This window comes from Hemicordylus capensis, chromosome 3, assembly GCF_027244095.1.
Source record: "Hemicordylus capensis ecotype Gifberg chromosome 3, rHemCap1.1.pri, whole genome shotgun sequence".
Lineage (NCBI taxonomy): Eukaryota > Metazoa > Chordata > Lepidosauria > Squamata > Cordylidae > Hemicordylus > Hemicordylus capensis.
The window spans coordinates 206,571,531-206,598,482 of NC_069659.1; the positions used below are offsets into that span (position 1 = coordinate 206,571,531).

The 26,952-nt window shown below is 43.1% G+C and overlaps 1 protein-coding gene across 15 annotated transcripts in view; it reads right to left on the reverse strand.

The window, feature by feature from the left end:
* Positions 1-26,952, reverse strand: part of KCNMA1 (potassium calcium-activated channel subfamily M alpha 1) — an 829,029-nt gene that overhangs the window by 149,292 nt on the left and 652,785 nt on the right. For 3 of the 15 annotated variants that reach the window (XM_053304537.1, XM_053304538.1, XM_053304535.1), the window contains one exon: positions 19,413-19,586. The exons of the other annotated variants lie outside the window; for them this stretch is intronic. In XM_053304537.1, coding sequence (XP_053160512.1) covers positions 19,413-19,586 — 174 coding nt within the window. The remainder of the gene's footprint in view (positions 1-19,412; positions 19,587-26,952) is intronic. 15 annotated transcript variants of the gene reach the window in all.

Consider the following 26,952-nt stretch of genomic DNA (forward strand, 5'->3'; position numbering starts at 1 on the left):
AAGTAGCTGGAGAGCACCTAAATACTCCTTAGCAGGGGCGGAACTATAATAGGGCAAGAGGAGACAGTTGTCTGGGGGCCCACTGCCTGGGGGGGGGGCAGAAGCAAGTCACATGACTGTCTCCCCCAGCCACGCACCTGCCTGGGCTTCCTTCAGTTGTATTCATCCTCCGAAATTGATGTGTGTGTGAAGACCTGGAGCTACCAGAACAGCATGTTCTGGGCCCACTACAACCTTGCGACGCCCCTGCTAGTTAGGTAAGCCTCTGCCTGCACCCTGTCACTGCCACACCATCTTTGCCTGTTTCCACACTTTTCACAACACCTAGCACAGCAACATGACTTTGGGTAACCATGGCTTTTGCCAGGTGGATGAGACCAGCTTATGGTACCAGAGTAATATGCCACCAGTTATGCCTCTTCAACAAACAGGGAGGTATGGACTGGTAGGGGAAGGAAGGAACAGCTGGAAGCTGGAGAAGTACAATTATGGGGGAGGAGTTTTTGAGAGGGAAATACAATGAAGCAACTGCAGCAGAAAATGGGGGCACATGACTAGGAAACTAGATTTGGCTACTCTTTGGTATGTGTAAACTAAACCATGTGTGTCGTAGTACAACCAGATGCTAGGGAAGATGGAGCTGCTTTACTTTTAAAGTGGCAAAGGACAGGGGATGTTGTGGCAGGTGTAGCTTGTCACGCAGGGCCAGGAAATGTAGAATCTGCTAAGATGCCCTCTTCTACACACAACTATTTACAATGCAGGAATCACCCCCTGCTTTGCATCTGCTAATTCTGTATGTGAGCATTTTGATTTTCTGGTCATTTACTTTATCAAGTACGCTACTGAAATGTGGAGGCTAGTAGACTGAGTTGTGAAACAGGAAGTATCCCATTCAAATTTCACCTCTGTCATAAAGGCACTGGATGATCTTGGAGGAAAATACTATTATCTTAATCTCACACCTGCTTTTACAAGATGGCAATGAAAATTCTACTGACCAAGTTTGAGAGTTGTAAGGATTTCAGACATAACTCATATGAGGTAGGGATGTGTGAAATGTTTCGGGTACAGAACAATCTGTACCTGAAACAGTGAATTTCGGGTGATTCGGATCCGAACCGAATCACCCACGAAGAGCCTCGAAAATTTTTGGATCCGAAACGAATCACCTGTTTTGGATCCAAAATATTCAGATGTTTCGGACCTCCCTTTTGTGTCCAATAGATGCCTTCTTTCCCCCCCTCCATTTTGAGCAATGGCGTCTATTTGAATTTCCCGCCTTTTTGCCTCCCATTGATTTCAATGCAAAAAGGTCTGATGTGACGTCTGCTCGAATTTCGGGTCCCAGGGGCAAAATAGTGGGGTGGGGTGGTAGTGCCTAATAGGTGGAGGTTACCACCCCAATTGCAGAGGGATTGGGCAAAGGGCTGATTTTTGGTGAATTTTTGAGGTTTTTGTGTCTTTGGGGCAGATTGGGGGCTTAAGGTGGGATCTGGGCCAAATGGGTGGGGTGGGGTGAGGTGGTATTGCCTAATGGGTGGAGGCTACCACCCCAATTGCAGAGTGATTGGGCAGAGGGCTGATTTTTGGTGAATTGTTGAAGTTTACGCGTCTATAAGGTTTCCCCCCATTAGGTATAATGGAGGGTGTATAGCTTCACGTCGGGGGGGAAGGGGTGGCCTAGAGCGGTGTGGGGTTGGTGGTAGTGCCGGGTAGGGGCAAGGAAGCTACCTGAATTTTTTCAAAGGATTTGGGAAGAGGGCTGATTTTTGGTGAATTGTTGAAATTTACGCCTCTTTAAGGTTTTCCCTCATAAGGTATAATGGAGCTTTTGGCAGCCCCATAAGTGCACTTGGGGGGTGCTGGGGTGTCCCAGAGTGAGTGGTGGTGTAGTGCACATAGGGTGCCAACCACCCCCATGGGTTGCTAACCCGTGGTGTACAGGGTTCTGTTGTTTCTGAGGTATTCTGAGTGTGGATTCTATGAGAGCAAATTAGAGTGGATTCATGGTCTCATTGAAAATCTCATTTGCTATCATAGAATCTACACTCAGAATACCTCAGAAACAACAGAACCCTGAAGAAACCCATGGGGGTGGTTGGCACCCTATGTGCATTACACCACCACTCGCTCTGGGCCACCCCAGCACCCACCAAGTGCACTTATGGGGCTGCTGAAAGCTCCATTATACCTTATGAGGAAAAACCTTAAAGACGCGTAAACTTCAACAATTCACCAAAAATCAGCCCTCTGCCCAAATCCTTTGAAAAAATTCAGGTAGCTTCCTTGCCCCGGCACTACCACCAACCCCACACCACTTTAGGCCACCCCTTTCCCCCTGACGTGAAGCAATACATCCTCCATTATACTTAATGAGGGGAAACCTTAAAAACACGTAAACTTCAGAAATTCACCAAAAATCAGCCCTCTGCCCAATCACTCTGCAATTGGGGTGGTAGCCTCCACCCATTAGGCAATACCACCCCACCCCACTCTTCTGGCCCAGATCCCACTTTCTGCCCCGATCTGCCCCAAAGACACTAAAACTTCAAAAATTCACCAAAAATCAGCCCTTTGCCCAATCCCCCTGAAATTTGGGTGGTAGCCTCCACCCATTGGGCACTACCACCCCACCCCACTATTTTGCCCCTGCGACCCATTTTTAATCCGAATCAATTCAGATTCGGATTAATTCGGATCCGAATAGAATCAGGGGTGATTCAGATGGGCCATATTCGGATACAAAACAGAACAGGGGTGTTTTGGTTCAGATCCGAATCGAAACACCGAAAATCCTAATTGCACACCCCTAATATGAGGTACTCTGAACAATCACAAAGTAGTTTATCAATGTATTCTAATTATCATATTTTATTTTTAACAACTGGGCAGCATCCAGAACATCTACTCACAAAAGGATCCCTGCATGAGTGCAACTTTCCATCCATTCGAAAGGAGCTTATGTCACAGCGTGACTCTGCTAACGGTCTGGATAGTGGCCCACATGTTGCTCAGTATCACATGGGCAGTGCTGATCAATCTGTGCAGTCACAGCCACCTAGCAAAGCGCCAAGAGTCTTGCACTTTTCCACAAGAGAGCAAATGCTTCAAGTAGTGTGTCTACACTCCAGAATCACTAGCTAGATTGGAAACATGTCAGTTGACTGTCAGCGCCACGTTTCTGGCCCAATGCTTCTGGACTGTGAGTCCACTATTTGAAGCATGACCATCTGCCCTTTGCTAGGAGCCCATAGCAGCGTAGGTGGATCAGCACCACCTGCATAATGCAGTGCAGCATATAGGCTGTGGTCCATAGTGTAATGTCTAACATATAAAGATAGAATTGCTGCTCTTTATGATCAAAAAGCACAAAAGGATCCAACATGTCTCCCAATGTTGTTCTTTTAACTGGAATTCAGGGGATAAGATGCTTAACCATTGCGAACTAGTCACATAATAGTGAGATACACTTTCACATTAGCAACATCATACAAGTTAAAGTACTCGGAGATCCAGTCTATCTCTAGTCAGTAGCACTGGTAGAATTTACAAAATCTTTCCAACACCCCAAACCCTTTGCCCAGCACTGGGGTAAAGACTTATTTCCTACTGTTCTTCTTTGTAGCTGTCTCTGTACCAGCTTTGAAATTTGACTGATGCTTTTAGAAGTTGCCATTTTTGCCTCCACAATTGTTCAGAGAACCCTCCTTTTGAGATGGGTCAACACATGGTTTTGAGCCAAAGCATCACAAGTTTTGCCGAGCTAGCTTGAGGAAATGCCCAAGAACCCCTTCAGGCTTTTAGTTAGTCCGAGGCTCAGGTCTCATGTGTCCCTCCAGAGAACGTCAGTAGCCTCAACATTTTGTCCAGGAGGAATTCAAAAGTCTAACATGCTATCTGTCTCCAATATATGAATCAGTTGTTTTTGCTGTCATTGATCCCCTATTCCTCCAAATTCAAGGATTGTATAAATTAATCAAAACTAGATTTCCAAAAGAGCTTGGAATCCAAAACAGACACTTCACATGTCAGCTGTATAATTTCCTGGCAGGATGTATCTTTGCATAACCAGTTTCTTCTAAAAGCCAAGCAACATGAGATGGAAGAGACCCATGATTTTTCCCCAGTGTTTCATCACAATAGTGATGCTAGAGGAGGAGGTGCTTAATTCTTTCCCCGTGTTGATCAAAACAACACAAATGGCCCATAGGAAAATTGATCCCAATGGCTGACATCTGCCATTTCTTGCTTTTATACAGTCCTATTCTCTTGGAAGTATAATTATTTATTTACTTATTTATTATTAAATTTTTATACTGCTTTTCATTAAAATAATCACAAGTTGGTTTACAAGACATTTAAACCAATATAAAACAATAAAAACTGCACAACAAAAATTAAACTGGAATCTAAAAGTACAAATCTAAAAAATCTAAAAAATCTATAAAAATACAAATCTAATTAAAAAGTGTTAAAAACATGTACAATATTACCATAAGATACAAAGCAGCAAACACACACTCATATAAAAGCCTGAATAAAAAGCCAAGATTTTACTTGCTTTCTAAAAACTGTGATGGAAACCAGGGAGCAGATGCCTGCCGGGAGACCACTTCAAAGTCTGGGGGCAAGAACAGAGAAGGCGCTGTCATGCATCCATGAAGGCAAGCCTCTCTAATTGTTGGCACATGGAGCAGGACCCCCTCCCCATGACCTTTTTGAGTGGGCAGAAATCCTTGGATGCAGGCAGTCCCTCAGGTATCCAGGGCCCAAACTGTTAAGGGCTTTAAAGGTCAAAACCAACACCTTGAATTGGGCATCGAAACTGATTGGTAGCCAAATGTGGCTCTTTCAAAATTGATGTAATATAGTCCCAACCGGCAACTTCAGATAATATCCTAGCTGCTGCATTTTGCATGAGCTGCATTGTCTGAGTATTCTTCAAAGTCAGCCCCACATAGAGCACATTACAGTAATCCAGCCATGATGTGACTAAGGCATGGGTAACAGTGGCTAGATCTGCCTTCTTGAGAAAGGGACGCAGCTGGCACACTAGCCGAAGCCATGCAAAGTCAACCCTGACCACCACCTACACCTGAACTTCCAAAAGCAGGACCCGGTTCAGCAATACCCCCAAGCTGCCTACTTGCTCCTTCAAGGGGAGTGCAACTCCATCCAGAACCGGTAGAATCTCCTCATCCTGATTGGCTCTCCTGCTGACCAACAGTACCTCCATCTTGCCCAGATCCAATCTCAGTTTGTTAGCCCACAACCTATCACTGCCTCCAGCCCAATTTAGGACATCCACTGCCTCCCTAGGATCAGGTGACAAGGAGAGATAGAGCAGATTGTCATCTGCATATCACTGACAACTCAGCCCAAGTCCCCGCATGACCTCTCCCCAGCGGTTTCATGTAGATGTTAAACATCATGGGGGACAATCTCGAATCCTGTGGGACTCCACAGGCCAATAGCCATGGAACTGAGCAGTAGTCCCCCAGCACCGCCTTCTGGACCTTTCCCCCAAGAAAGGACCAATATGGCATCATCAAGTCACATTTAAGCACTTTTACATCTCCCACTGAAATAAATACATGAATGGGACTTCGCAGTGAACTTTTTAAAGTATGCATGCATCTGATGAAGTAGGCTGTTGCGTCCAACAGCTCATGCTAAAATAAACAAACATATTTCTGAGGTTTCACAGGGCTACTGGCCATTTCGGTCATAAAATTATCTAAATTCAGCAATACATGACAAATGTAAGTCCTATGCATTTATTTCTGAATGAATAGCTAAACTGTACAAGTGCAGAGAGGCCCCAAATGGAACAACTAGCAAGTATGCCATCCATGCCATTTGGGACCATCTTGGAATTTGTTTTTATTTTTACACCCTGGGGAGTTTAAAGTGTAGCAATGCAAAGTGGCAGACTCCCTCTGCCCACTATTTTCCTTCTTCACCATTTAAATTTTTTTAAAGAGTTTCTTTTGGCAGCTATGTCTGGCAATGGTCAGGCTTCCTGTCCCCTGCCACAACGCCCTAGATTGCCACCAAGTTGGGAGCACTGCAGGGGAAGAAGACGGCCACTGCTGCCTGTGCCTGCCAAAGGGAGCTCTGCTGCTCCTTTCAACTTTAAGTGATTGAAAAGCAGGGGAAGCCCACCACTCTGCCCTGCAACAAGAGGAATTCCCCACATTCTAAAACTGAGTGGGGAACAAAAAACGGTTGCTGCTCATTGTGAAAACAATGGCAGTCAAACAAAACACCAAAGCATGCAGACAGCAACAATGAATGTAGCTGCACCCCACCCCCCAAAAAAACAAAAACAAAAAGAACTTCCATGTTATTAATGCATTTGCAGAAAGTGATGAATATTTGGGCAGAACAAGATAAAAATGGCAGCCCCATGCTGAGTTGCACCCTTCTCTTCATAATGGCTAGTACTATTATTCTGAATCTGTCTTCACTCCTGCCAGCCAACATCATGGGGTGAGGGCTGGGAAAGCACACAGCATTATGGCCAGAGGGCATGGCATAGGTTGTATTATAGAAGGTGAATTCTGTCTAGGGCAGATATTTGCAGTGGAAGCCCCAAGTTCCTTATAACATGATACTTACTGTAGTTGTAACATGAGTTCTAATATACTCCACCCAAAGGATACTTCAGAAAACAAAATGTAGGTCTTGTCTTGAAAATTGGACAAAAGACAAATTTTCTGTTGATTGTTAGTGCTGCCTGGCACTAAAATCCTGGGAAGGTATGCTTCCACAAGGGTGGTGATAAGAGAATGCTTTGCTCTACTGTATTGGCCATTTAAATTTCAAGAATAAGGATAGTACTGTGTAGGAGATAGTGACATTCCATTCAACCAGAGACTTCTATGCAAGAGCAGACATGGAAAATTGGATAATCTATTCATTAATTATTTATTAAAAATTGTATACCACCTCCTCCAAAGACTCTAGGTGGTGATAACAATAACAATAACTTAGAACAAAACAAAACAAAACAAAACAAACCTAAAGGACAAAAACCTGGCGAAAAAGGTAGGTGTTAAGAAGGACCTTAAAAGCCACTAAGAAGGGGGTTAGTGGCTGAAAAACCACTAAGGATAATGAAGTCCTGAGCCATCATATTAGTTCTAAGATTTTATGTGGAAGTTCCAATTGTCCTATTACGCCCTTGTCTCTCTTCCCTGCTTTCATGGCTTATATTAAAACTAGTGATTAAAACTTATAAATTACTTAGGTTCTGGGGTCTATTTTCTTCAGATTTGGTTTATTCAGCAATAACTGAGAAGGAAAGCTTGAAGGAGAGTTCAGACAAGGCAAAGAGCATGTGCAGAAGCATCTGTAATAAAAAACACAAGTGTTTAGCTGTAAAGCTTCCAAGGGTTGATTCAGATATCCAGTTTTTCCACCAGTGTGTGGTGGTGACTCCTATAGTAATAATTATGTGATGGAACATAGGAAACTGCCTTATACAGAATCAGACCATTGGTCCCTCTAGCTCTGTATAGTCTACAGACTGGCAGCGGCTTCTCCAAGGCTGCAGGCAGGAGTCTCCCTCAGTCCTATCTTGGAGAGTCCAGGGAGGGAAATTGGAACTTTCTGCATGCAAATGCTCTGGATACCTATGTGATTTGGTTGCTGGAAGAAACTAATTTGCAACAGATGCTAATTTTGAACAAACCACAAAATTTAGTTTTCAAAACACGGGTGGCTCTACAGTCCACCATGTATTTGATTCCATCAAGAAAACCAGTTCTATGAGAATTCCAGTATAACTGTAAAGCAAGGGATGACACACTGGGAAAGCAGTGAATTTGTGAATGCATCCTGAGAAACTCCTTCATAAAACACAATGCAATTTACAGAAATGCTTTCAGCATGTGACCACATCCCAATTTCAAATAATTACCAAATTTAAATGAGCAGTTTAGCTCAGCTTGCATGTATTACTGGTTCAGTATTCTCCTAAGAGTTAATAACCCTGGAGTTATTGGTCTGACACTAATTTGAGGCAGCACCCAATCATATCGCTACAAATTAGTGTCAGCCACCAAACAGTATTCAATTTAGGGCTGGGGGAAGGGGGGAAATCTATCCTGAAATGGGCACAGGAACTTCCCAGAGCACTTGATGTGCTTCCTCAATCCTGCAGCTGTTTCTAAAAGCTTCCTCCCCAAGGCACATTTAGGACTAAATTAAATGTAACTTTTGACTTAATTAACGTTTTAAATGATAATGAACACAATGTAGATTCCTAGGAAGCATTTATATTGTGTTGTAAAAATGGATAAAAAATTAATAACTCTTTGTTAATAAGTGATGTCTCTCTCCAGACCTGTAAAGCCTCCGGCAGATCAACGCTCTACTCTAAGGTCTAATCTAGGTTCCCTAATGCAGGTGGAGGAAAGAGGCAGGAGACTGGCTTGACATTTGCTCTAAGCCTGCTCTGGATTAAAGCTCTGCTTGTTCATAAGTACTTTATTTCATAGAAGTAAAGGTCAGAATTTGGGCTCAAGGCAGGGCTACGACAGAAACGTTCAAGGGGAAACCGAGCTAGTCCTGGCATCTGTCGCTTGAGATAGCTCAGGAGAAGGAGAGATGGAGAGCTAACTGGCTAGCATCTGTCCTACACCGAGGAGGTAACAGGGAGAATCTGCTGCCTGGTGGTAAGAAACTGTCAGGGTGAGTTTCATGACAACCAGCCACACTCAGGAAATAAAAATGCAAACATAATTTCCATGTCACCTTGCATAAGGCCCTCTCTGAAACCTGCTCCACGGGCTGGAGACAGCTTTTTTTCCCTAGCCTGTCCCCATCAAGGCAATCCATTCACTAGTCACTTTCCTGTGACCCTGGTAAGAAACACTACCCAAAGTAGAGGCCTGGAGGGATTTCTCAAAAAGACTTCTTTCTGCCTCTTCCCTGCTCCCCCCGCTCCCAGCTAACTCTTCAGAAAGATTTGATGCTAAACTCAAGAGGACCTACATCTTGTACAGAAGCTGCTAACATAATATTACTAGATTTGCAGACATCATGAATCAGACTAATTCCTTTGTGCCAATCCCAATGGTGAGCACCCATGCCATACCACCCCATAACAAAATTCAGCTGTCATATTATGCAAGCCTTCCATAAATCCCTAAGAACCAGTCAGACTGTCTTGAGTTTGTTGTTTTATTGGATGACAAGAAGCAGCTGGGTTTGGGTGGGGGCTCTTTATACCCCTGCCTCGTTTTCTTGCATTTCTCCACATCTCTATTTGTCCTTCAACTCTTTATCATCCTCTAAAGAATACATGTTCAAATCATTCACAAAAGAACACAGAAAGAACTAACGAGTCTACTGCTATGAACAAAATCTGAAATTGCAAATAATTTATTTTAACTAAGATAATTTAGAAAAAACAGTGAAGAAAACAGATAGTTGTTCAAGAGTTTATGTATGGCTAATCTTTATAAGTAGGACAACCCAGTGGTTTGAAATGTCTATCTAATTATAATCCTAAATTTCTTGAAATACAGTACTCGTTATGAGCCACTTTGAACAACACTTTTTAGATAGATGTTAATATAAATCAATCAAATCTCTCTCTCTCTCTCTCACACACACACACTACTACTACTACTACTACTACTACTACTACTACTACTACTACTCTGATACCACTCTATCTCATGAAAATTCTTAATCCAACAACAGGCACTACTGTTTTTCCGATGTTTGGACTTATTTGCACAGATACTTCATATTCATGTTTTCAGGCCAGAGATTTCTCTTTTGCTTATGCTACTTGTACTTTATTGGCAATAATATTTTCATAATCCAGAAATGCAACTGAGGGATTTTTCTCAGCCGGCTATTAACTAAAGGTAAAGTGTACCATCAAGTCAATTTCGACTCCTGGAGCCCACAGAGCCCTGTGGTTTTCTTTGGTAGAATAAAGGAGGGGTTTACCATTGCCTCCTCCTGCGTAGTATGAGATGATGCCTCTCAGCATCTTCCTATATCTGCTGCCCGATATAGTACCAGCGGGGATTCGAACCAGCAACCTTCTGCTTGTTAGTCAAGCATTTCCCCGCTGCACCACTTAAGGTGACAGCTATTAACTACTGACAACAATTTTAACTACTGACAACAATTTATTCTAAGACTAGGGCTTCTTGTTCATTGTCTTACAACAAGAAGTTTACATTACCGCTTAGGAAATAATTCCCTAATAGTGGATACAAATAAACCAATAAATTCCGGAAGCCTTGTGGGTGGCCCATAATGCTGCCAGCAATTGGTATTGGGACCATAATGGCATATGTGTTTGAGGAGGAATGACATTCAGGTCAGGAGGTTAATTAATCAACGAACATGGTGGTTGGAGACAAAAGCAAAATCTCATTGGTGTTCCTAACTCAAGTCAAAACTATTTAATTATTATGAAGGTGTACTATACACACTCCTTCCTTCCTTCCATGTGTGAAAGTTGGTTTTTTTAAGATAAAGTTTAAGAATAACGGAAAGTATCCTTTTAAACATATAGGGCTTGTAACAAGAATTGTGTATTGTAGAATTACTAGCACGAAACCCATAAAATGGCAGGAATAGTTAAGATCAATAAGATATTCATAATTTGGGGCACAGAACTCTCGAACAGGCAAACTGGGGAAATAGAAGAGGGATTGGCCTACTGGCTTCTGATGTCACACCTAGCATTAATTCTCCTTTTTGTTGATGTTGTTCCCATTATAATGGGGCATTCAGGGCATTTTCTTCTAACTCAAATATCACAGGTTCCCCAAATATAGTCTAATATCATTCCCTCCCTCTCATTTTTCTTCTCTCCTGCCCATGCTGCTAAAACAGTTCAGAAAATAGGACAGATGTGAATACATACTCATGTATTTTCAGACATGTGGAACATCATAATATCACATTTCCAGTGTTCTGGGAAATACAAAATCCTGAAAACCAGGCATCTGAGGCATATTTATTTCAGAATAAACTCAGCTGAATTCAGCAACGTAAACATGCATAGGATTGTACTACAAAGCAAATGCAATCCCTTGGATTCACTGGTGGCAAAAAACAACAACACATGACATAGTAGAGGAAGGAACTCTCTACACATTTACATTGGTTATCTGTTTACAGTGGTTAACAACCTTGCAATGCCCATGTAATGTCATGTCTTATGACACATGCCTTACTCTAAGCTTCTATTGTGTTTTCTAATTCTATATCCTCAGGAAGTCTGAGGATGAGGCCATAAGTCCCCTTGTTGCATGATGCAATGGCTTTCTTTATAAAGGTCGGATATTTGTGACACATACACTGCATGATTTGTCATCTCTGTGGGTTTGAATTAATACGATTTTTATTGTGTCACTCTGCTCTTGATTTAATTGTCCTTTTATATTAGTCTCGTTAAGAGAATGTCAGGCCAGAGTAATGCTAATGTTCTCCAACAGAGACCATTTGGGTTGTTTCATAAAATCTGGGTTAGGAAAACACAGCAGTCTGATTGCAATCTTGTGCATAGCCCCTAACAAGGTTTTCCTGAAGGGCTTGAAATCATCTCACATTTCTTTTCCCACAACACTTTTCCATCTACATCTTCAACTGCTGCAACTATTCCTTATTTATTTACTGCCAGCACTATGCTGGCTTTTCTTCAATTCCAGCTGCTCAAAGCAACACGCCAAGGCCCTGGCTTGCTCCATCGTGTGTGTGTGTGTGTGCATGTGCATTTTACACACACACACACACACACACACACACACACACACACACACACACACACTTACTTTAAAAAATAAATAATTTAGTTGGTTGTTGCATGGGCCTCAAAGCAAAATACACATACACAAAGGTTCATAGGATACAGAAAAACACATACTAAGGTCGTTCACATGACAAAAGTGGGGTGCGCGTTGTGGGGGAGGCAGAATCCTACCTACCTTCCCCCAGACAACTGGATTGTCTTCAGGGCTCCACATGTGCCCACACAACAGATGTAGTGGTGGAGTCCAAAAGTGGGATTAGGAGGAGGAAGTCCTCCCACATCCCGCAATGCACAGCATGGGCAGCAGAGAGGCAGCCTTCGCCAGTGCAAGAGGGCTCCTCTCCCCGGCCATGCTTTCCACAGGACTCTAAAGTTGCCCACCCCGGGAGCACTAGAAACAGCGGCGGCAGCACAGACAATTTTTTTTCTTCATTTAAAAGCTGGGCAAGCAGCTGGGTAGGAGAGAATTCCATGGCTCCAGACAAGTATCTGTACCTAAGTCAACCCTCTTCTACCCAGAAAGGGTGGTCATGTGAACAACCTTACTATCTGTCTATGCATTTACAATTCATCTGTAGTCCATTTGAGGCTATATGAAAATGTGCTCAACAGAGGAAATTGCTTTGGAAATAGTTTTTCTAACCAGCTTGTCCTACCCCATACTCTCCAAGATACCCTCTAAGAGGAAGCAATTTTTCTGTCCAATTCATTCCATTTCCAAAGAAATAGTTAGACAACAACATTGATATTAAAGCATCCCTAACATCATACCTGTCCAGTAATTCAGAGCAAGAACACATATTGTGATGCAATAGCTGGAGACAACCTGCATGTGTTGACTTCTGCCCACACACTGTATACTACTAACTATGGCATCACCCTGGTGTCTGGTGCAGAGGGTTTCCATGCCAGCATTAGCAGCCACCTGGAAGTGGTAACAACGGGCACAAGTCACCACACAGGTACTATTTTAAATGGTCTCCACAGGAGGTTTTAACACATCTGCTGACTAGGGGTGTGTACGGAACCAGTGGGGTCTGGTTCAACAGTGGAGGTGGGATAAATTTAAGGGTGGGGGAGGGTGCATTTACCCCTCCCTCTGCTTTTCCCTTGCTGGTGCTCACTGGAAAACTGGTCCACCGGGGTGGCAGCTTACCTCCCTGCTGCCCAGTCCACTCTTCGGATCATAAGTAGGTGCAAGTAGCTTGCACATGTACATGCACAGCTGCGATGTGTGCACGCGCCCAATGTGCACATGCATGTGAGCTACGTCCACCTACTTTTGGTCCAAAGAGCAGACGGGGTGTCAGGGAGGTATGCTGCCACCCTGGTGGACCGGCTTTCCAGTGAGCACCAGCAGGGGAAAAGCAGAGGAAGGGGTAAGTGCACCCTTCCCTGCCCTTAAAGTTATCCCGCCATCGAACTCTTTGAACCAGTGTTTGAACCTGTTCGGAGGCCCGTAATAGGGCCTCCAAACAGGTTCGTGCACATCCCTACTGCTGACTCAAGAGTAGATGACAGAGGGTAACATAAGGTGTACTTGCAACTTCCTGGAGCAACAGGATTTTACCACTGTTGGAGAAGTGCTACTGGGCTACATGGACCAATGACTTGTCAGAATATGTCTCTCTGTGTGTGTATATATGAATGATGGGTGGGGACTGCAGCAGTGAGTGCACTCTAGAAGAGCAGCATCAACACAAACAAGCAGAATAGAGGGATAGATCCCAAATGAATTATATTGGAATGAGAGAGGGGAGTGACAGAAAAGCACGACCAGTTCTGCTCTCCTAAGGGAGTTTTAGACTTATGTTTCATGAATAGCAGCCCCACTCCATGCTACAAGGAATATGTCTTTTGAAACGGGGAGGTTGCAAAAACAGTTTGTGATTTGCTATGTGGTGTATGTATGTATGTATATGCTGTTCAAAGGGACAGAACAGTCAAAAATTCCACTGGGCACATCCAAACAATTGGGTGCACTTATGTAGGTCTTTGTATTTCAGCTGATCTTTTTCTGAAAAAAGCGTAACGACACATGAATGGTGCTGTGCCTCCCATGAGTGGCTTTTATGTAGTCAGCTTCTGCTAGAAGGGTGCCCAGCAGAAAGAGCCCTTACAGTAAGTGCCATGTCTTCAGCTACAGGAGGAGGCTAAGCAATTAACAATGCTGCTAGTTTCAATGAATGTGTAAAATAGGAGTATTCAAAGGGCACAATGAAGCAAGAATTCCATCTGTACCTACCCCATGGAAAGGGATGGATCCATATAGGCAGTATTCTTGAGCAGTGGAACCTTGGGGACTTACAGGAGAGCTTTCTGTAGGATTTTGCCCAAAATAATTTAGGAGGCATCATACTTTTACAAACAGACCCGTTCTTCTAGCAGGTTTTCCTTTTTAAATTATTATTATTATTAGTGCATAAATTGTGTTTCTTGTTCTTTTGAAAATGAGAGAAAGAGGGGGGGAGGGGGAGGGAGGGAGAAGCATAACATTAAGCAATCTTGGAAGCACACACTGACTTGATGGGGGTGGGTGGGGGACTGTGACCAAAGCCAGCCCTGTAATAGTATAATGACCTTTAATGAGTGTCTTGGGAAACAATACAGTCCTAGCATAAAAGACAAAGGGCAAAACCGATCAAGGTTCTGCTGACACTAATTCAAAATGATTTTCAGAACAACTGAAGAATGTAAGAGAGGTAATCTGATCCACCAATCTGACCTCACTTTGATTCCAGGGCCTTACTGCTGCCATTTCTAATTGTCAAGCACTCTATATTTCACATCTGCTCATATTTAATGAAAAGCCAACCCTCACCACTATTCTTTGAGCTAACCAGCTCTTGTCAAGATGGGCATTGTCTGACCTCTCCTCACTGGAAGGAAAACACTGATTTCTATTGAAGCCCTGCCAATGGGATTTCAAGGGGGTGTCTGTGGGGTGGAGGTGGAGAGGCACATATTACAATTGGGGACACCACCAGCTAATCAGCTAGCATTGGTTTACAAAGGGCATGGATTGGTATAGATTTTTGTTTCTTATTATTTACCATCAAAGGTGAGAGATCACACACAATGAAGAAAGAAATCTTTTTTTGTTCAATGGCCTGATGACGGATAGAAGGAGAGAGGGAAACAGAAAATGCTAAAGACCCTTCTGAGCTGCCAATATGACTTTTGTGCCTGAATGAAATACGTGGCTAATGCATTTTTCAAAGCAGTACAGGGTGGGGAAAGGCAATGATACCACAAGCAGGATGGTTTGGGGTACTATAGGTAATGCAATTTAAAATTAAATGTTCCTTCCCTGCTTCCACAGTTAGCAGTAAAAACAGAAAGCTGCAGCAACCTCCCCCATGTTATGGTTTCTCTTTGCTTGCGAGATGCTTCCATGGGTAGAAAACATATCTATTTATTCAGAACATATTCATTGAACTTCCTGGTTGTTATGAATATCCCAATTATGTGCTAGTCACATTTTAGTAGCTGCTGTTTTTAAATGCACAGGAACAGTGCTAAGTCAGCAGATACGAGGGGTGTTCATGGAGTGGTCGGGGTGGTTCAGTCAGAATTAGAAACAAACCGTGGATATGTGAGCGGGTTTGGTTGAACCAATCAGCTGGGCCAGTTGGTTTGACAAACCAGCTCAAACTGGTTTGAAGTGGCTCGCAATGGAACCGCTCAAACTGGCCCGGTTCATGGCAGTCCAGTTCAATTGTGATCTGGTTCTGCACATCCCTAGCAGATACTGTACATGGGGACTCTGCCAGACCAATGGCTGAGTGGTGCATGGAGACTGAGGATACCTTTTCAGTGGTGGTAGCATCTGCTTATTTAATAACCTCCCCAGATAAATCTGCCTGGCACCATCTTTATTAAGCTTCTAGCATTAGGCTAAGCTATTTTAATTTGTCTGAGACTGGTTTTTGTGAACACTGGGCAGCATCTATATTAAATTAGTCATTACTAAGCCCCACTGAAATTAATGGGACTAAAATTACTCATGATTGATTTCAGTGGTGCTTATTCATGATTAACAAACCTGGATACTACCCAGTGCTTTTAGCTGCTTAGCATGCAAACTGTTTGATTTGTTTTTTGAAGTTTCAACTTTTTTTTTTTGCTAATGTTGCTTTTATTTTTCTGTCTTGATTGTATGTAATATGTTGTTACATTTTAAATGTTGTATGGTTTTCATTATACCACTTTGAATTTCTTTTTCAAAAAATTAAAGTGAAATATAATGTTTTGAAATCAATTATAAATATTCTAGGGCACCCTGCCATTGTGATGCCAGACTTTAAAATCTTCCCAGAGTCAGATAGCTTCACAAAGGCACTCCTATGAGTACATGGACAGAAACAAGGAAGTTGGAGTCAGCAACCATGGATGGAATCCTTGGTTTTGAGCCTGTTCCTTGGCCCTGCAGGTTCTTTTCCTGCTTTCCCAGAGACAGGTAAAGAAGACTGGGAGAATGGTAGGGGGAAGCAGGAGCCACGGACTACCTTTCCCCATCTGCCCACTGTTTATTTCAGCATATCTTATTTCTCTTGTAATGGATAATATACCCTAGGGGCTAGAATGAGGAGGAGCAGGGGCAATCAATTGTTAAGGAGGGCTATGATAAGCATAGATGAACAAAGGCAGCCAGGGGCTCTGTGACCCCCTAAGCTTTTTACTGCCTGTCCCCAGAGGGGGTCTTCAGCATTCTCAACAATTGGAGCCTGGCTAACATGTGGCTGCTTTTCATGTGATGTGTATAACTTGTAGCCAGGCTCTCAGAATTATGGAAGGTTCATGCATGTTGTTCTGCACACAGTGAGGCATGGGTCTTTGCATATACTGAATCCTTAGCTGCTTGTCTTCTTAGCCTGCCATTGGAAGTGTCCCCTGGTTTCAAGGACATGCATTAAAGGGAGTAATTGGACAACAGGATGACATACAGAGTACATAGGTCACTTGATGTCTGCCTAACAGTAGGGTTGCCAGGTCCAGATGGTGAAAACAGTCAACATCTATCACCAAAAAAGTGAAAATAGTTGGTCACTTTAAAAGTCTCTAAAAACTCTCCACTTTGCGTTAAAATTGCATAAAATTTACATATATTAATTAGTATAATATACACATACTTTGCTAAAAAATAGGATAATTTGACAGCAAATACAACTCACGCACCCTTTTCCCCACACAGTTCAAATACCAGCCTCCCCCTATTCTGGTGGATCACAGAATCCCATGGGACAAATGGTATATTTTTCTTTCATTGTTTTGGTGGCGGGGGAAACCGCCACACATGCCTTCTCCACCCAGTTCAAACACCAGCCTCCTCACAGAATCCCAAGGGACAATGGTGCATTTCCATTTTACTTTTAAGCGGAACCACCACCACACATCCCTTCTCCACAAAGTTCAAACACCAGCCTCCTCTCCAGTGGGGCATTTCATAAGGGGGGAGGGGCAGCTCATAGGTTTCCTGACCTGGAGAGAGTGCAGAGTGGAGAGAGTGGCAGAGAAGACCCAAAAAGAATCAAGACAGCCGTCCCTGAGTCAGTCAGAGGACGCAGCCACCGGCTGCTATGAAACACTTGACAAGTCAGGCAGGCAGCAGCACATGCCACCGCATGCACAGCTGTCATGCACACGGCAGCAGGCTGCAGCAATGATGAACTCTGCAGGAGCACAGGTCAGGAGCAGCACAGGAAGAGCTAGCCTAGCAGCAGCAAGATAGTTAAGCAGCAGCAGTGGCTGTCAAGTCAAGCCGACTGTTGACCTGGGCTCATGTGGGCAGCACACTCTTTGCTGCCGTGTGCTCACTCTCGTTAAGAGTCAGTGACGCTTGCTGCATCAGCTTCCCTTGTGGGAGTGCTTGTGATTGGTGAGTGCTTCTGACTGAGCAGCCAGTAGGAAGGCTGGCTGACCACGGGCAGTGCAACCACACTGCACAGTAGCACAAGCCTACCGTGCTAAGGATGGCCCAAAGTTGGTGTCGGTTGCGGGAGGAGCCAAGCAGGGCTACCCGTGCCCTTGGGAGAACCTTTGATTGGCTGGTGGCTGGGTGAGACATTTAAAAATAACATAAGCAGCAGCACGAGTGGGCACTGCCAGGAGGAAAGGCTGGCCCCGACTCCAGACACCCTTTCCAACATGGAAAAAGTTGGAGGTGGTTAAAAATGGTCAAGAATCTGGGTCAAAAGTTGCAAGTTGGCTACCTAACATATATTCTCAGTGAATCCTATAATCTAAACACAAGAACAATCTAGGCCTTCAACTCCTTAGCTTGTAAATCAAATCCAACCAAAATGCTATAACAGCACTAGTTTTGGAAGCAGGCTATGCTTTAAATATTCAGACCAAAATCTTATCTGAATTAGGGCCAAACTATATGGAACACTATGACTGGAATTCCAAAGATAACTTTCTGCCTGTAAAAGCAGCTGTGGGTGGGAGGCCTGTTTGGACTAGAGTGGTATTTCAGGGGAAACAAGTTTAGTCCTTCCCTCCTATGCCACAGGCCTGATCCAAAGCATACCCTGAAGCTGTACAAACATTGTGATACAAGGTTCCCCCTCTGAAGCTAATAGTTGCTTTGGATGGGGCAATTTAAGTCAGAGAACTGGTACAGGTTGGATACCCTCCCCTCTTGCCATGGCTTTGATGGAAACTGGTAGCCCTCAGTGATCTGACTCAGAATAAGAGCCATATATTCAGGGCAAAACCTAGCAATTAATGGGATAAGGTTAATGGAGCTCTAGGTCTTTGTTTCTGTGAGCTCTGAAGTTTACCAACTGTTCAAATCCTAACACTAGTTACTTGCCACAACCTAGTTTTACTGGGTGCACTGGTAAAATAGTAAGTGGTTGGCTGTCCTAGAATCCTTGCCCTCCCCTCACAAATGTCTAACCATTACAAAATACAGAATGAGCTATGTGCCTCCTCACTTGCTGATTGACAGGCAAGTGGAGATGAGGCTCCCAAGAGAGCACTTGTGTTTTCCACAAAGTATACAGTGCAAAATATGTCCAACACATCCACCAGTCATGAACTGAAACTGACAATGCTCAGGGCAAATAATAATAATCAATTATGCGACGTAGCTGAGATAAAGTTGGATACGCTTCAGACTTTCAAAGGTAGGCCTCAAGGCTAAACAAGTTGTGCACTCTGTAATACATATGGCTCAACATATTGTAAATTTGCCTGAAGTATCAATAGCACTTTCTCTAGTCTGTTGTTCAAAGAAAACAGTTTCCCTACCACAACCATTAGCCAAGGATTGACTAAAATGTATAGTTAACAAACATGCATACTGTGCACATGATTTAGGAACAAAAGGTCACAAAAGTGTACTATTGCCAGGAAGCATTTTCTTTTCCTGAAAAGCTCATAAGGTAAGGGGAAATCAAGAATTAAACAAAAGATTGGTGTTATTACATTGCAGAATATATAAATACAGACCGGTAGCAATTAGAGGACTTCTAAAGAAAAATACGCCAGCCCAAGTTTTTGTTTTTTGTTAAACCAAAACCAAAACAACAGAACCACAATGTACAACACAGGACAGGGATGATACCACAGACATCACAGACATGGAACAGTGTGTGCTGGTGTTAAAACTTACAGGCACGTAAACTGGTGGAGCAATCATTAACAGAGACAGAAGAAAGTGGGAAGGCTCTCTCAAGGGTGTCCATGTTACTATGCACACTGCCTGACATGCAAGAGCAGTCACGCTCAGAGCGTCCGCAATCAAAACAACATGCCAGTTTGATTCTCTTGTAGATGGACATCTTGGCTATAACCATGGGTTGGATGGGAGGAGAGGAAGAGTAGCAGGTTAATGGAAAGGTTAGATACAACAATGCAGCTGGAAGGTCATTTAAGGGATTTAATATACAGGCCTTAGTTTATGACAGTCTTGACCCATAAAAAAATAATTCTGATCATTAATAATGCTGTGGTTTTACATCAAAAGCAGAGGGGAAGATAAACTGTTCTTTATATTATATCTAGGGGTGACACAGGATAAAGCATTACAATCCAAGTTTTTAAAGTCAGGGGAAAATAGAAAAACACAGTAAAGGCAGAAAAGTTGAAAAGACTTTTTTCCCTTGTTGGCACAAATACCAGGGAAGGGGGGGGGCAGAGAGGAGGATAGTGCCAACCAACGGTATAATTTATATCTAGATTCCTTCGTTAGCACTATTTGGCTTTGGCAACTGTTCCTCAACATTAAACAATGTCTGAGAAGATAATCACCCCATTCAATGAGTTTACTATAAACATCTTTGAGGAAATAGAAGTGATTTGAAAGAATACCAAATTCTGTCCATGTAAGAGATGCTGCTACTAACAGCAGATATGCTCAATATTAAAGGCTGTTCACATATAAGGCATCACCAGAGTGCACCAAATATGGGTCCACTGGAACATAACAAACAAATCATTGTCACATTTTCTCTTCAGCATGTATTGCTACCACAATAAGAAATCAATCTGAAAAGACATCAAATGCAATAAAGCCATTGATTTCCCCCTTTTCAGTAGGGTTGGTGAAGCTCAAAGTAAATTGACAGTTTTTCAACTGGAAATGGTTTCAAATTTAAGCATTTCCAATATGCTGGCTTTCTGAAATCCTTATTTACTCAATTCTTCTAAAATGATTTCATTCACAAACAGCACATGAAGGTAAAACCAAGGGACGTCTTATAATTGTTTCCTATGTTGCACTGGACCATATTTATTGGTAATGGCTTAGCATGAACTAAGTTAATTTTAGTGACATTGAAACAGATTGCTAGCAGCCAAAAAAACACAAACCTTAAGAGCAGATGTGGCCAAATTTTAAAAAAGAAAGAAAGAAAAGAAAACCACCAACTTGTAGCTTTGCATAGAAACAGTCACGACTTCATGTTAATTTAAAACATTTCCCATTGGCTTTGCAATTTTTTGGAATCAAGAAAGGAGGATATCAATCTCTCCAAATGGGTCAAGCCCTGTTCTAAGGCCTCTATGACTTGCTGTACACAGTGTATTTGTCAAGCAAGGGTAACGTCATGGTTGTGGGAAAACAGGCATTGAGGGAGATGGATGAGTGATCTCTTCAGCATTGACTTCGTTTCTCTAAAACTTTGCTTGCATGTCTTGTGCCATGTGCTCTCAGCATTCTCTTTGAGCTATCTTGCAGCTGCTCGGATATGTCAACATGCAACATCAGGCTTGGTCAGCACACCATACATCATTCCCCAGAGCTTAGTTTTTAGAATAAAGCCAGGATTCCACTACAACGTTTGATGGGTAGTCATTTATATTACTAAAAATTATTCAGAACAATTCATTCACTAGGCTCCCCTTTCTCTCTCCCCCCGCCCCACCCCCCAACACATTGAAGGTCTAAAGAGAAAAGAGATGCAAAACATACTTTTTTCCCCCATTCAGCAAGATACATGTTTGTTCAAATGGCTCTGCATTAAAAAATGATTGGCTTTTGTTCCTTGTTTAAGGAAAAGTTAAGACTTTGGGTCTGAAACACTCTGATTTGGTGAGAGAAATGAAAGTTTTTTAAATGCACAATGTGCAGCTGCTTTGAAGAACCTTCTACTAATCAAATGCTGTAGCAAAACCCAAGTAACCACCAGTTGTATGATGTTTTGATATTGGTTAGTAACAGTCCCTGGTTTTCATTTCCATCTAAGTTGTATTTTGTCAAAAAACAATAATAGAATAAGACATGGGGGAACAACAGCAAAAAAGGGAGAGGGAAACATTTAAGAATCATTTACTTTAACAAAAATTTCTACTCTTCTATTTCAATAATGGAGCTGGTGCTGGGCACTTTTTAAGACCCAATGCATTGCAGGGACTGTTTTCAATTATTAATATTGCTTATTCTGGAGACCATGCATCATTTTACAATTCACTTTGTTAACATGCAGGAAACAAGCTTGAGTCTGATAACAAACTTATCAAAAGGACTTGCTATGAGGGTTTTAATCAATCATATGAGCAATCACATATCAGAGAAACACAATTTGTGAGGCAACATGCGTATTACTCTTCATTCCTGTTACACAGTCATTTTGCATTCATACTAGATAGAATAGGAAAATATTTTTAAATGCACTTGCACATATAACAAGATGGAGTATTAGGAATAATGGTTGCTGAGCTGATTAAAGACATGATGGAATGATTAAAGATTGTGCAGCCAGACACATACTGTTTCCCATTAAACTGCCATAAATGTTAATTAAATATGGCAATCAGCAGAAAGACAGGAGACTCTTATGTACGACTTCATTAATTTCGATGTCGTAGTACTCACAGCACCTATAAAAACTCTACAAAAGACAACTATTCTCAATCACAGCTTTGGAACAAGTCATCTGGGCATGAAACAATATGGTTAATTTGACAAATAAAGCAAACAAGAATAAAGGTCTTCTTCTTCACTGCTGATTACCCGTTTTTTGTTGCCATTGTGTCTCCAGTGCTACCACTCCTCTGCCTCACTGGTACATCAGCAATGGCAACAAAAAAGTAGATCTAGGAGGACATCTAGTGGATCTCCACCAAACAACAGCTGGCTAAAGAAAATTTGGACTCCACGTCAGTCAACTGGGGGTGAGTAAAAAAAGAGCTGGATTACTATTAAGAATTGAAATGGATACAGTGTCATTTCAATTCAACTTCTCTTATGATCCACAGCAAGAGGTAAATGACAACAAAGGGAAACTTCACAAAGAAATTATGGGCACAAAGGAACTGAAGTGTTACAGGAACAGCTAGATTGATTCAATTTGCCTTGTGGCGACGTTGGTTAAGATCATCAGTCTAAAGAATAGCCAAGGGTTCCCCCACAGCACAATTTTAGCTTTTAAAAAAATACAGCAGTGTGTCTTTAACTGGTTGATAATTGATTTTCTCTGTGCTCAACAGGCAGAGTTCATTTCTCCCTTCATTTCATGCCAGAGACATCCTAAAGATAGAGATGTATGCCAGAGAAATCCTAAGCCTGCCAACCACAGCCTACATGCTCCTTTCGCAATTTTGGAAAAGTTCTGACTTCAAAGAGACATTAGTTAAAGAGAATGTGTTAGTTGTTTCCTATCATTTGCTGGATGCCAGTGTTCTCCACTCAAAATTGCTTAACTCTGTTCTATGAGGACTACAATCAACAGTGTTTAACAAGATGATTAACTTTTATTTTTCTTCACTTTCACCTCATTATACATGGAAGGATAGTAGAATACTTCCCAACAGGCAAATGCCAACTCCAAACTCAATTTTTAAGAGAGAAAGGTCATGCACACAACCTTTAAGGAAGGGCAGGGAGGGGCAGCATAGTACCTACCTTCCTTCCAGATGATCTGGGGTCTTCTTGGGTCTGTGCGGTTCACACACCCACAGAAGCTGTGCTGCCATGAGCCATGGGACCATCTGGAGGGTGGGGAAATGCAGCCTGGCTTCCAGGAATCCCACAATGCACCAGATGAGGAGTATGGTACACAGGGGGATTTCCCCAGAGCTAGGCACTCTAGCTGCCTAACTCTGTGTCAGCCCAAGCAGACACACGACTGGGGACTTAGGGAGAAGGGCACGTTCACTCCCTTCTACCTGGGTAAAAGCCTCAGGGGAAACCTTAGGCAGCGCTGGATCAGCTCCGATCCCAGCACTTCGCATGAGCAGCCCTGCCCCGGTAGGGCTGCACATGCCCAAAGAGGGCCGCTCGTGTGAACAGCCTTAGAGTCAAGAGCCATTTGAAAATTCTCTATCCATTCACAGTGTATTCACAATCAGAAGTGTGCTATATGACAATAGATAGTTCTTATTTAACACATGGGGTCTTTGCAGCCCTCATATTCGTTCTGAAGCACATCTGTTTTTGTGTGCACCCTGACCTAGTTCAGAAACTTAACTGGGCAGCAGTCCAGTCACATGGTTAAGAACCAGGCCCACACCGCTACCTTTCACCATTCACTTGAAGTACTGTATAAGACGGGTGCTCCATGTGAAGGTCCAGGAGGAGGCCTACACATGTAATGGCCCACATCCTGTTACTTTAGGTGTCTGGCGAAGAGGCGGCTCTCAGTCATGGAAATGGATCACCCTCATGTTGAGGTGTGTGAACTGATTATTTGAGGCTGTTCTTGCACGCAGGCAAAACCGGCCTAGGGAAGCTCAGCCCAGTTTTGCCTGCATGTGAGAACTGCCAGGAGCAGCACGGCTCCCGGCAGTGGCACAGTGGCAAACCTGCAAATGCGCCATTAGCCTGGGCTAACTGATCGTGTGTCAGTTGCAGCGCCACACAGCACCCACACACCAGCAGCCTCCTGGCCAGTGCTGCGGGACTCCCCAGAATGCACCGCACACTGCATTATGGAAGTTCTGGGGGCCTCCTGCCAGTTCTCACATGCAGGCAAACCCGGGCTGAGCTTCCCTAGGCCGGTTTTGCCTGAGTATAAGAAAGGGGAGCTTTTTCAGGCTTCCTCCCCTTGCCCCTTCAAGGCCTTCTCACGGATTGTGAGAAAGAGCTCTTTGCTTACTATCAATTTGGTCAGAGATTCTTGGCAAAATCTCAGGCAGAGTTCAGTAACCAGGCACATTGGCAGCTTCAGACGACATGTCCAGTGGCGTGCATGTGCAACAGGAACATCTGGTCCCCTTCTACTTACTTTTACCTACTTATGGGCAATCGTGAGAAGTCGCACACACATTAATATAAATAAGATAAAGAGACTAGGGATGTGCATGAACTGCGGTTTGAGCACTTTTAGGGAAACTGGACAGGGAACTTTAAGAAAAAGGAGAACAGGTCCTTAACTTATTCTCTGCCACCCCATTCAGCTTCCTGCTAGGCCAGCATGCATCCCAGTAACCCCTTGTGTGGAATCAGCACACATGTGGCATCTGCTTTGCGCAAAGTGTGTATATACCTCAGAGAGGAACCCACATGGCAAACCTCTCTCTGATTTTAATGATTTGATTTGCATCACTAACAGACTGACCATTTACTATCTGCATTTTTACTCTGGGAAAGTTGGATCCAAACGCTGTCTCTTACATAAACAGCCTTCATCGTTGTAACGGGAAATCGAGCACATTCTATGTAAGAGACGGAGCAGATTAAATCTGATCTTTTAGGGAATTTGACGGCTTTGCAACATAAAGAAGATGGCAAAACTAATGTGAAGTCTGATAAAGAGAAAATAAGGAACCACCAATTTCATCATTTCACATACTTTTTCCCCCCTTCTGATTACAGCCTCATATTTTCCTCAGTATCTCAGATGTTGCTGTATTAACCTCTACAGGAAGATGTATTACAGCAGCGCTTTAACACTTTGCTTGTCAATCCTCAGGTATTTGAGGATGGAAGTTGATCTTTTCAAAAGCAAAATGGATGAATTGAACAGTGCCGGCTTGAGCACTGGCACCACCTGAGGTGTCACCAAGACACTGCTGCCCATGCTTCCTGATGTTGGCCACACCCTCATGCCAATATGTTGGCATCAGGGTATACGGCCAGCAGCAAGGCTCACACCATCTCTCAGCCAGTGTGCAGGCCGTTTGCTAGCTGCCGGGATGGTTTTCTTGCTCTCTCTCTCACTCCAAGTGAGAGAAGGGAAGCCATTTAGCCAGCTAGCGAAGCAGATGCCGGCAGCAGTGTTTCCAGGCAGGGGGACCAACTGTGGTGGTTGCCTCACCTCTCACCAGCTACCTCTGGAATAACAGTATTGGCCAGTCTGCTCGTTGCTTTATGTGATGCTAAGGAAAGACCTAAATGGTAGTGACTAAAGAATTTCAATGATTTAGGGCTAAACTAGGGATTCTGTTAATAATGTACTTGGCTCTAATGTTCTCAGTTTCTCTCAACAAAATTCTGGGAAGGGACTGTCGTATGGGAGGAGCAAACTTTAATCCTTTGCCGCACTATAGTCCTGATCCATTGGCCCCAATGGGAACTTTCTTCCCAGGACAAACAGCACCTGCCAGAGATCAAGACTGTGGCAGGCAAATGACTGAATCCCCGCCCCCTCCATGCCATGGTCCCACTTCAGATAAGGCCTTCCACAGCTACTACTGAATAAAGAAAAACGAAGCATGTCAGGACCTAACACATTTTTAATGTAACTTGTTATTTGGCCCTAAATGTTTGTAATGGCCCCTGCTCTCTCATACTTAGTTTAATAATTATCTGACTAATAAGTGTTATCCCCAAGTTATCTGTTATTCATGGCTGCCAGGGCATGCAGAGCTGGTCTACTAGCTGGGAGGAGAGCTGGTCTTGTGGTAAGAAGTATGAATGGTCCCCTTTGCTAAGCAGGGTCTGCCTTGGTTTACATTTGGATGGGTGACCAAATGTGAGTGCTACAGATATTCCTCTTGGAGGATGGGGCCATAGCTCAGTGCATCAGCATACCTGAATGCAGAAGGCCCCAGGTTCCCTCCCTGGCATCTCCAGGTAGGGCTGGGAGAGACTCCTGCCTGCAACCTTAGAGAAGCTGCTGCCAGTCTGTGTAGACAATACTGAGCTAGATGGACCAATGTCTGACTCGGTATAAGGCAGCTCCTTATGTCCCACTATTTTAAAGAGATTGTGCTCCGCTTTGCCTCACAATGGGTATTTTAATCACTAGTATCACAAAATATGACTGTACGGAAATATGCACTGACATGTGATTATGTGATTTTGAAAAATGCCACGTACACACTCTGATTGGGAGAACAGGCAGCTATGCTAGGAGTTCTATTAATGTACTTCTGTACACACACTGGGTCTTTTGTACATTCTCAAACTGCAGCTCCCTTGCACCTCCTTTAAAAGTGGCTTTTTAAACTCAGGGGAGGTTATGAATCCCACAACATGCTGCATAGGATTTGGAGGTTTGCATTTCAGTGCAGTCAGAACAACCACTACACTGTATGGGCCAATTACCTGTATATTACTTCTCTGAACAGAAGTTGTGTAGCCTTATCTCATATTGTAGCAGCCAGGAAGAAAGAGGACCTAATTGGTTTTTTTATACACTAAGAACTGACAAAATATATACATGGTAACTCTACAGCTTTTCTGGAAAGCTGGGGACTGACCAGTGTGAAGTGGCCAACATGTTTGGTAAATCTTAGTTTCGAGTCAAATTCTGGAACTGAGATTATAT